The 12020-nt window shown below is 28.2% G+C and overlaps 1 protein-coding gene across 3 annotated transcripts in view; it reads left to right on the forward strand.

Moving 5' to 3' along the window:
• LOC129960014 (proton-coupled zinc antiporter SLC30A9, mitochondrial-like) overlaps positions 1-12020 on the forward strand; it is a 57232-nt gene that overhangs the window by 44795 nt on the left and 417 nt on the right. For all 3 annotated transcript variants that reach the window (XM_056073015.1, XM_056073014.1, XM_056073016.1), the window contains 2 exons: positions 7929-8058; positions 8815-8928. In XM_056073015.1, coding sequence (XP_055928990.1) covers positions 7929-8058; positions 8815-8928 — 244 coding nt within the window. The remainder of the gene's footprint in view (positions 1-7928; positions 8059-8814; positions 8929-12020) is intronic.

The following is a 12020-nucleotide window of genomic DNA, read 5'->3' on the forward strand; positions in this document are numbered from 1 at the left end:
CAAAAATTTTGTAAAACCTTTTTAATTTTCCTTCATCACCACGATTCAGGTTTCTAAAAAATAATGTTTTGGAATTGCTTATATTTGTCTGTGAACACGGTAACTCTAAAAAAATAAACACGTTTTTATTTACATATTTAAGGAAATTAAGATTACTTTTATGTCCAAACTTTTTTTTACGTATTCATATCCCTTTCTTTCAAGGAATTGAAATGTTAATGAAGCAGCGGTGTGGTGTTTTTTCTGTATATTACTTATTGTAATGTAATAAAATAATTTTAGCCATCCAATAAAAGTGCACTAATAAAACTTTTCGAACATATAAACATTTTAAATCAAAGATGTGGTTCTTTCACGCATCTGCGTGTTTTATGGATTTTTCATCTTCTTCCGCTTTTTAAGAAATTTGCAGTTCAGTTATCTAGAAAGGGCTACCCTAAAGATAAAATGGAAAGAAGTCACTGCAAAATATGAATTCAGCAGCTAGGAATTACTGAGCAAAAGCCCTTATTAAAAATAAGTTTCTGACAAACAATCAAATCCAAGGAAAAAATTAGTGTCAAAGGAAGCTGCAAAGAATATATCTCTCTAAGTTACCAAATTGTAAAGAAATATTCATCGTAAGAAAATGAGATTCCAGGTCACAAAAATTCCATCCACATCTTGAACTTGCACTGCCGTAAAAAAAAGGGGGGGGGGAGATGCCGTTTATAACTTTATTTATCATCGCATCTTCACAAATTTGGTATCGATGGAATTGATTGCGGAAGATAGATTTGTTCCAATCAACAAGCTAATTAACTGAATTAATTAACTACTATTTCGAAATTTTTCCATTGCGATGATCATTTATTTTTTCTACATCGAATCGTCGTCATGAAATTAACTCCTTTATTAAAATTTTATGGTTTTCTGGTGATAATTTCGAGAGTTATAGGGCTTTAAAAAATGACTCTATAATGTTAAATGATTTTTCTGGTGAAATCTCAAAACTATAATATATTTCTCCAAAAAAATTCACTCATTCAATGAAAATTATTTTATTTCATAAAATCATGAAATAATCGCATAAATATCACTAATTTAATATATTTTATGAATTTTTAAACATAAATCTGGGAAAAAAGTAAATTATAACATTGTAAAATTTTTGCCTAGGCGCAAAACTGTCATTCTAAAATGCTGGAATCTAAAAGATTGTGCTCATGCCCGAAATAGTTTTCAAAATATTTACAAAAATTGTAAAATTTCTTCAGTCTATTTGCAACATCCACTTTTAGAGGGGCCGAATTTTAATTTATTTGTATTTACAGATATACTTTTCAAAACACACGAGCTTTAATAGCCATTATAATATCGCAGTTAAATATTAAATTTATTTTTGTATTAGATGAATTTAATTCATCATGAATTTTACTTTAAAAAAAATTCGCACTCAGACGATTTTACTGCAGAACAGTTGATTGTAGGAATGTATAATCAGCTTTTAATCTTTACCAGCCTTTTAATCTTTACCTTTTAATCTTTTGCAAATAAATGAAATAAAAATCTGAGAAAATTCTCACATCTTACCATTCAGTAAGTTAATTAACGCTAAAATAAGAACATTAATTCGTACATATAGATGTATTTAATGGCTTGATGTTGAAGACTCATTCATAAATTTCTTTGATTAAGTAGAGGACATTTTTACAGTATTCTTAAGATGGTTTCTTCAGAATTATAAAATATTTTTTTAATAATTTCCACAGAATTAAAAAGTATTCCATTGCTCATGTTCAAATTGTATTGAAACACTATTTTGAGCTTCTAGTTCGAAAATCGTTATATGATAATTTATTAGGTTCGATTCATTTGTATTTTTTAGTCTTTGTTGCAAAACAGGAAGAATGTCCATCATTTTGCAATTCTTTTAGCAACTCTTTATATTACTATTTTTTCCCCTTTTGTTTCACTGAATGATTTTCGCACGCCTCATCATGCAGTTTATAGATTGCATATCAGCTAATCAATATTAAAAAAGGACTTAAATGTATCATCAAGAATTTTTAGTCAACACACGATACTAAATTCTACAATTTTTCTACATGCTACCAAAGTATGCCTCTATTAAGCTTCTTCATTAGCATGTAATTCATTTTACCTTTTAAGTCTCTTCTTTTCGACTGATCGTTATTTAAAATTCGATAAAGAACAGTTTAGGTGTCGTAACTACAAATTGAGTTTCATGCTTCTAGTATGCTGCGTTTATGAGTAATAACGCTTTAATATCTAGGAAAAGACAGACTGAGGAGCACTACATTCTAATAGAAATGGAATTTTAAAATTTTGCACAGATATATGAGATTGGTGATTAAGCCTGCACAAAAATTCATTCATCTGGATTATTATTATGCCCACACCTATTTAGGTGGATTTAGACAGATTTCTTTTAGATGATTTCATTCGAAGCTCCCTTCAAATTAATAATTTTGAGACAAAAAGCACATAACAATTTTCATCTTTCCAACTCGTTCCATTTTTGAATTAGCGTGCTTGCAGACAGTCAGACCTAATTTCATATATATATATATATATCTGTGTGTGTTGTGTAATGATATTTAAAACTCTAATTTAAATCCAAATTAATTCCCAAAGTTTTGTCTTAATTTTATCCATAGTAACTTCATTCTAAAAATTTCTCTTATTTCCTGATCCGATTGCACTGTTTCTACTTAATTAATTCAAGAGAAGCTTTTTAAAATTGCTGAATTGGCTAAACGCCGACACATTCTCACGCTCCGTGTGAAGGGCTAGAAAAATGTCCAATAAGCACATTCTTTTTTAAAAGATCCCTGTGTTTCCCTTACTTGTGATTGACATGTGTCATAAATCCCTATCAGAATCTTAATAACATATTCGCACTGTTAAAAAATATTTTCCCTATCAATATCCCATATTATATAAGACGAGGGATAATTTAATTCTCTCTCTTCCCCACTTCTGCTCTTGTGCCGCACTGTGGGGGACGTGTCTTGTCCGCGCCTTCTTGTAAAATAATCATGCCTGCTTCCCAGAAGAGAATAAAACGAACTGAAAAATACAAAGTCTTTTCAATGTTTTCGAAACTGCATTCTGCTTCACATAAAAAAAAAAAAAAAAAAAAAAAAAAAAAAAATGCTTACATATTATTTAGTCGACAAAGATAGTTTCCTGTGCAAAATAGCCAACTTAATTAAAAAAATTAAAATTATATCCGCGGGAAAGGAAAATGAATCACGCAGAAGCTCCTTCCGACGATGGTGCTTTTCGCTCTGGCCGACTGACGAAACTACATCGTGGCCTTTCTTCGCTACGCCGTTCCACCAAAGCCGATGAGATCTGTGAGATCTGTCGTTCGTATTCTAGGGTCCGGTCCAGTTCCCATTGAATTAACCTGCTGCTTATTGCTAATCCTTCTATAACCTGTGACCTCATCCGACGTGTTAATGCTCCACATCCTAATGTGAGTGCTCCTTATATCTTCAAGAAATTTCAACCTGTGCCATGATTCATCCAGTTTCTCAAAATATTACTTGTGTTTATTATCACCAAAATATATTAATCACCTTCCGTTTAATTTCCAGTAGTCTACAGTGCCAGTTCCAGTGCTCGAAATTGCCTTTTTGTAATTAATTAAAAAAGTGATTATTCTTCAAAGAGCGATTAGTGTTTAAAATAAGCCTGCATCAACTGACTAAACGGATGAAAGTCAAGATTTATATTTTGTGCTTTTGATTTTATTTTGAATTGCATTTTTCAATTACAACATAATTGCAAATAATCTTTTCATATTATTGTTTAAAATATTGAGTTTTAAAATATTTTTCATATCTATTTAAAATTTATGCATAATATTAAAGTGTGTTGAAGTTGAAATTTATTTACATGCTATTAAAATCAAGAAAAATGATTTTCCCAAATAAATTAAATTAAATTCATCTTACTCCAAGGTTTTTAAATTAAAGAATAAATAAAAATAATGACAAATGATATCGGAGAAATTTTGTGAGTACCTCAGAGGAAATGTGTTACATCTCTGATTGTAATTAAACTATACTCTGGTACTTATTGTGTCTGATTGTTTTTTGTTTTAATATGCATACAGACCTTGTGAATGAAAAAAATAACAGACCAAGATTTTTATATACTGCATAACGGCATGTGATAATTAGAATAATGTAGTAAATGCCTCAGGGGAAATTGTTACATCTCTGACAGTCATTAAGCTACCCTCTATTATCACTGTGTCAAAATACATGTTTACAAATACAAATATATATATATTTTTTCAATTATCCAAATGTTATTTTATATTATTATTTTACAAATATTTATATTATAAGAGTATATTTTGAATCTTGTGTTTGTTACATTAAATTCACAAGTGTTTTGTTTGAAATCTTTGAATTTTGCATTTATTACTTTTAGCTCCAAGTTTTTAATTTGATATTTTTGAATTTTGTAATTATTATTATCATTCCAAAAGTTTTATATGAAACCATTCAATTTTACAAGTATTATTTTCATTTCCAAGATTTTCATTACATATTTTTGAATCTTATATTTATGGTTTCAGTTCCAATTGTTTAATATGAAATATTTCAATTTTGTAAATATTATTTTCATATCATTTTTTACTTGAAGTTTTTAATCTTGTGTTTTTATTTACAGCTAAAATACTTCATTTAAAATCATAACTATACTGATATTTCATTTGGGTGAAATCATAACAATATTGATATATTTAATAATTTAATACTTAATTTCTAATTTAATAATTTTGTTGTGTCAAACTTTCTAGAATTTAAGAATAATATAAGCAAGCCTGTCAGATTATTTTCACCAAATTTAGTGAACTACAGAATAATAGCCAGAATACATGTGTGCACCATATTATTTAATTTTTAATATTTTGTTGTTATTATTTATGATTAATTAAGCTTATATACTATTTTCACAAAAATAATTCTTTTTATGTTTCTAATATAAAATGATGAGTGGGATTTCTGTATTAATGTTTGTATAATGTAAAGATAAGGGAAACTTGGGTATACTTTTAATATGCCTTTAAATTTTAATTTTTCTTTCTTGAACACTACTGTAAGGTATGGCTGTGTGTCGAGGGTCCCGACGCATTTCCAAGTCTTGCGGTGGGAGGAAAATTGTAATGATATTTTAAACTCTAATTTAAATCCAAATTAATTCCCAAAATTTTATCTTAATTTAACCCACAGTAACTTCATTCTAAAAATTTCTCTTACTTCCTGATCCGATTGCAGTGTTTTTACTTAATTAATTCAAGAGAAGCTTTATAAAACTGCTGAATCGGCTAAACGCCGACACATTCTCACGCTCCGCGTGAAGGGCTAGAAAAATGTCCAATAAGCACATTCTTTTTTAAAAGATCTGTGGTGAATAGCATGTTTCCCTTACTTGTGATTGACATGTATCAGAAATCCCTATCAGAATCTTAATAAAATATTAGCACTGTAAAAAAAAATATTTTCCCTATCAATATATCATGTTATATAAGACGAGGGATAATTTATTTCTCTCTTTCACCACCATAAATATTACACTCATTCAGTTCTATAACCATATAAGTGAAATTTCATCCCACTCTTTCACTTCCGTAATATTTTCCTAATTTAAAATTTTATCATTACAGTATTATCAGATATATGTGGAATATATGATTAGATCATTGAAAAAAAAATTTTAATATTGTTTAATTTTATGTAAAAACCAAATGTGTAATATTTTTTATTGTTATGAAATAATCTTAGTAAACTAAATAATCTTCTATCAGATTAACAATCGTTTCCGCCAGAAAATAAAATTAACCCCCTCTTAATAAACAACAATAATTTCGTTGGCTTAAAATGTCTTTGCAGTATTCGCATCTTACCAATGAGCGACTTAAAAAAAAATGACTTAACAAAGTATTTGATTCAGCATAAAAATGAAGATGGCTGTTAATTGTGAATTTTTTTTAAGTAATCGAAATGCTTCAATATTTGAATAAAAAGTATTTATAATTTGAAGATCATTCTCATATTGAGGATAAATGCGAATCATGTTTATTGTTTCGAAATTCCTATAAACAAAAACGGCAGTTTTGTTGATAACTAGCTGAGATTTACTTAATACACAGTTCATGGTAGGTTGGGTCTTTTTGAGCAAAGTTTCCTGCAGACAAAATAAGTATGCTTCATGAATTGCGAATTTCGGGACGAAATTTAATACATCTATATAAAAAAGCTGCTGATCAAATTATTGAAAAATCTCAATTTCCCCAATTGAAAAATTTTGAGATACTTCTTGACTGACTGGATTCATCAGTTTGTCTATCTAAAAAAACCTATCTCTTCAAGCCATTTCATCTATACCAATTTTATAAAGATGCGATTATAAATAACAAAGCTACAAAAGTGTTCTTTTTGTTGTTGCTGACGATGCTGCTTGTATCAGTGTGACTGATGCTCAAAATCAAACGATGAAACGCCTGTTGTGTCATATCAATAAAATACTGCAAAAAAAAAAAAAAAAAAAAAAAAAAACACCGCCAGTAATGTGTCCGAGATAGGTGCAAAAATCCGTTGACTATTAAAGAAATGTTCAAATATTCTAGTGAGGTTTGTTTACAATAAAGTACTAGTTTTCTCCTCATATTTGTTATTTTATATACATTTAGTTATATTTTCCTGGGCAATATACATCTTAAAGTGTCTTTAAGAGAAATCATATATTATTTTTGATTTCTTTCATAAATATTTTGAAATGAATATAAAAGTTAAGTGGGTAGTAGTTTTTTTCCCCCCTACTTACATTGACTACATATTTCATACTTTTTGCATGTTTTTCCCTTTGTGCGTTGTTTCGCGTTACTGTTTTGATTCCCTCTTTGTGTGTGTGCGTGCGTGCGTGCGTGCGCGTCAATTATATCTGTTAAATAATTTAGTTCCTGTATTGTTAAAAAAATATTCAGCAGTTATTGGTGATGTTTTACGTTTTATATTTTATGAAGTTATGTTACCACGTAGTTCTATAGTGTCATGAAGTTATGTTACCACGTAGTTCTATAGTGTCATGAAGTTATGTTACCACATAGTTCTATAGTTAAGAAATACTATGTTAATGTTGGTTCAAATTTTTCTCTAAGACGCTTAAAAAGTGCTTATTTTTTATAATCAAATTTGACTATGCACTCTGTTTAACTACTCTGTTTCTGCTTATAGTTGTTATTAATTTAGTTTTGTAAAGTATCCAATAAATCTTGACCACCCTGTTTCCCACACACTTCACACGAGTTTTGGAACGAACACAGTCTCTTCAAAAATGTCTATATCCATATTATAATGGGGGCGTGCGTGTGTGAAAACGAATTATATGTATGTATGAGAGAGAAGCATAAAAAGGCATGTAATTCATAAAATATCTATTAAGGGAGCTTTAACGATGCAATTTCAAGAATCAAGCCCTGTCTCTCCATTATTTTATGCATATATATATATATATATATTTATATAGTATAAACATTCACTTTTTGTGTTTACAGTTTTTTTTTTAAATAAAATATAAAGAACAAAGATAAATATATGTTCATTTGATATAAATATGTTGACCTTATGATAATAATACAAAATAAATTTTAAAAAATAGATAATGTTGTGGATATCGAAAATCAAAAATTAGAAAATGCAACTTTTTATACAAAATAAATGTTTGTAAAGTGTTATCAAAATTACTTGTGTAGAAAAATTCATATGAATGCTTAATAAAGTGCAGATTAACTTGGATAGAATAATATCTCTTTTAAATATTTTGCAAATTTTATTTTTCATTTAAAAGGACAAAATTACTTGTATAAACGAAGCCTTAATACCAAAAAAATGTTACTCTTTTAGAGCCATTCATGATGTAAAAGCAACTGATATGGGCAATAATTATGTTCGTTACAAAGCAGAAATTGATATTGATGGAAGACAGCTTACTCGTTCTTATTTAGACTCCCAGGATTTGGATACATTGCTTGAGGTATTTATTATTTCTAAGTATCTTGCCTTTTTTATACTAAATGAGATATTTTTTTCTTTTTAGATATGTACTTTTATATTACTGTCTATTTTACTTTCTATTAAGTTAGTATTATGCTGAAATTGGTTTACATAATACAACGCAATACATTTGGTATTTGGAAAACAGAAAATTCCCATGCTTTGTTCCTGTAATCCTTGCATTAAGTGAAAGCAATGGTTTAAACTGCCATTTCCTCCAAAAAAATTCACAATTTTCTCAAAAAGCTTGTGTAGGATTGTATCATGCTTTAAAATATTGCTTGTTGAAATAATAACTATTTTTCATATGCACTCCTATAGTCTATCAAGTAATTTTCTTAATGTTCATTTAGTCATTGTTAGGATGCAAGGTTAGAGCATTGGTTTTGCTGTAATATATGTAACTGTATTCTTTAATTTTAAGGTACTTGTTATAAAAAATAATTCTTTACCTCCATGGTTAATTCAAAGAGCTTTCTATGAATTCATTTGTAAGATTACAAATTCAGATTTTCAAAAATATTTCATATCAGCTCTTGGATATTTCTCACTGATACATTAAAAAGGCATGAAGTCTTTCGACTGTCCAGATTTTATTATTTACTTGAAATCTGTTTTTTCATTTTCTAATAAAAAGGTAGTAAAAAAGTTCTTCATTAGTAACTAATATTTTATTTGTATGTGCTACATTTTTTTTTATAATTTATTACATAATTTTTTATTTATTTTGTTTTAGGAAATGCAAAAATTGAAAACCATAGAAGAAGTTGAAGCATTTTTTCTGAAACATGGTGAAAGTATTGTGGATATGTTAGGTGGTCAAATCGATAGAATCGAAATGAATTTTAAGGTAAATTTAAAAGTACTTTATGAAGTGTAGTGTATTCAATATTGTTTGAACAAATTTACAAGAATTATGGGACCTTTTTTTTTTTTTTTTTTTTAAGATTCAAAATTTAGTAAGATTGACTATTTACAGGCCGAATTCATATTTAGGCTTAGTTGGGTTTTTTTTAGTCATTTGTTTTGTTATGTTTTAGTTTAAAGGTAACAGTCATTAAAATATGGAGAAAAAAATTTACATGACAACTTTTGGGTGAGTTCTTTACTTCCGACATGAAAATGAAATATTGTGATGATCATACTGAATAATAAGCAAAAGTACTGAGAATTTTTTTTATATATAATGCAGTACAAATATGAATTAATTTGGAAATTCATGAATTTCAAGTGGATTTTTTTATGTTAAAAATTTTTAAAAAGCTTTTATATTTATAATTGTATCCCATGGAAAGCCTTTCAAATAGAAAATTTTGTTTGCATTAATTGTAATATACTCTTAATTTCAGGCATGACTTATTTCAGCTATTTTGTAAACGATTTTTATCATTCTTGAAATAGATTAATTTTCTTTTATGCTGAAACTGTGCAATATTTTTAATATCTTAAGAATTTTTGTATATGTTTATTCATTTTATTCTTCAATTAATCATATTTATTTTATTTCTCAGTTTTTGGCATAATTCATGTTATTTTTTAAGAAGTTCTTTGTTCCAAGCCTGTGTCATATCTATGATTTTCTCCACATTTTGTGTATTCAATTTGAATAATTACTATAAATTATTACTCTTCTCTGGCTATATATAACTGTTAACTTTTGATCCTGGTTAATATCTATCCTAAAAATGGGTGTTCTAACAGGTTCTTTACATGATCGAAATGCAAGGACAGTTCGTCCAGCATCTTGAGAAATTTTTTAAAATGTGTAAATTTGAAAGGATTTGAATACTTTTAAACGTATAGTGCACCTTTTCCATGGAAATCTCAAACGACGATGAGGAACAGTGCTTGGAGAAAATATTTATCTTAAAATATAGCTACAATTATTTGCGTTTTGAAATGATTTTTTTTCTAGTTTTTCTCCAATTATTTCTTTTGCCTATGCTCAGTTAAGCTACCCTTAAGGTATAAAGCACTTACATTAATTCCGGTTTGAATTGAACGAAGAATTTTTTTACTCAAAGAATTGACAAGACTGGATAAGAATAATTTATAATTGCCAGTCTTAAAGATATTTAGCATTGTAATAAATCACTATTTTTCTTTATCAACTTGTCAAGTTGGACATCTTTGGCTTTGAGTAATGCTCTCTAGGCTATATTATCAGTTATTATAGAACATACTCATTCTTTATACTAGAAGCCTTCGAAAACCAGCTTGTTCACCCAGACTGACTTTTTCAAAGGCTTTTAAATCATTGATATGGAGTGCATTTTTTTAAATTTATCATTGTCATTTGATGCAACTGAAAAAAAAAATTGAATTTAATTGAATCATTGTGTTACAAGATACTGCTCTATAACACGAAATAAAAACGAAAGTGAGAATCCTATTTCGCCGTTATTGTCTAGAGAAAGCAATTTTTTTTTTATTTTAACATTAGCAAAGATACGCGATTAAATATTTTGATAGACGAGTTCGAATTTATCATTATATTAAAAACATAGTGTATTACATTAAAAAAAAAATAGCACAGGAATGAAATATATATTAACCCTTAATGGGGTCGTGCGGTCTGTGAGACCGCTAGCGATGGATTTTCGGTCACCCCTATTCTATTTTTAGCTCAATTGAATGGATTGACCCTGTAGCTTCCTGTTTTGTGACCTTCAATACACGTGCACTTTTTCAACCGATTTCAGATGATGCTTTTTTAAAAATAATTCAGTTATTTCTTTAAGCGCGGTCTCTAAGACCGCACCTCCCCGTTAGTGTCCCAGTGATAAACAAGGCTTAGCAGATGGCGCTAAAACGTGGGACCGAAATATCATTCAGTTTACTGATCCTATTATGAAGCAGTGCTCCAGACACTTTTAAATGAAGTAGAAAGTGATTTTAGTGATAAGGATAATTGTACAGAAGAGTTTTTCGATGAAAGTTCGCATTCAACTGATTCTGATATGTATGTTCAAACATAATTAATATTTCTAGTGATAATGTATTTTGAAAAATTTATAAAATATATTAATATACCAAGATATATATATATATATGCAGAATTTATAGGTTTATTTTTATACTAGTTCTTAACCTGTATGTTTAAAATGCCCAAGAAAACTGTGCTATGAAAGTAACACAAGCTGATACAAAAAAAGGGCCAATTTTACAAATTGTCAATTTTTTATGTAATTGTTGAATTTTACATTATATTGTCTTCTATACACCTTCATATACTGTAAAATTAAATATGATTTAAAAAGGAAAAAGTAATATGTTTTTTCAAGAATATTATTTATTGTAACATGTAATTTGAGAAGAAAATGTATGTTCCAATGCATTTACTTTTTTCAATGATAATATATTTTGAAAAACTTCTAAATATCAAGAAAAATGTCTGCAAAATATTTCGGCAGTTTTTTATACTAATGCATTCATTAGAAAATTTAATTTGAGTATAAATGAAATGCGATCTCGTAGACCGCACCTCCCCAGTTAAGGGTTAAAAGGTTAACATTTTGAGTTTAAAAATGATGTAAAAAAAATATTTGTGTGAAATAATTGTTTTGGACGATAAGGTCGTCAGTTTCCGTAGGTAAATCATAGCAGTTGCCCGTCTAGCGATGGCTAAGAATATTTTTCTTATTTCCTTTACATCTTTCTCTGATTGAATGGAGCTTCTGGTGACAACAAGAACTCTCCAGAAAGTTCCTAATAATATTTTACAACTCCATTAATTAACGAAGCATTGAATTAAGTGCAATTGTAAAAAGTTCAATAAACAGTTTGAAACGTTCTTATAGCTGATATAATTCTGAATTATAAAAGCCCCTGTAACTGTGCATGAAAAAGTAAAAACAGTCTGTTATATACTGAACAAATGTAAGTGATTCAATTATTTTGGTGTTATCATGAAATTCTCTCATTTTATGACCAAATAACTTT

This window comes from Argiope bruennichi, chromosome X2 (genome assembly GCF_947563725.1).
Source record: "Argiope bruennichi chromosome X2, qqArgBrue1.1, whole genome shotgun sequence".
NCBI classification, from domain to species: domain Eukaryota; kingdom Metazoa; phylum Arthropoda; class Arachnida; order Araneae; family Araneidae; genus Argiope; species Argiope bruennichi.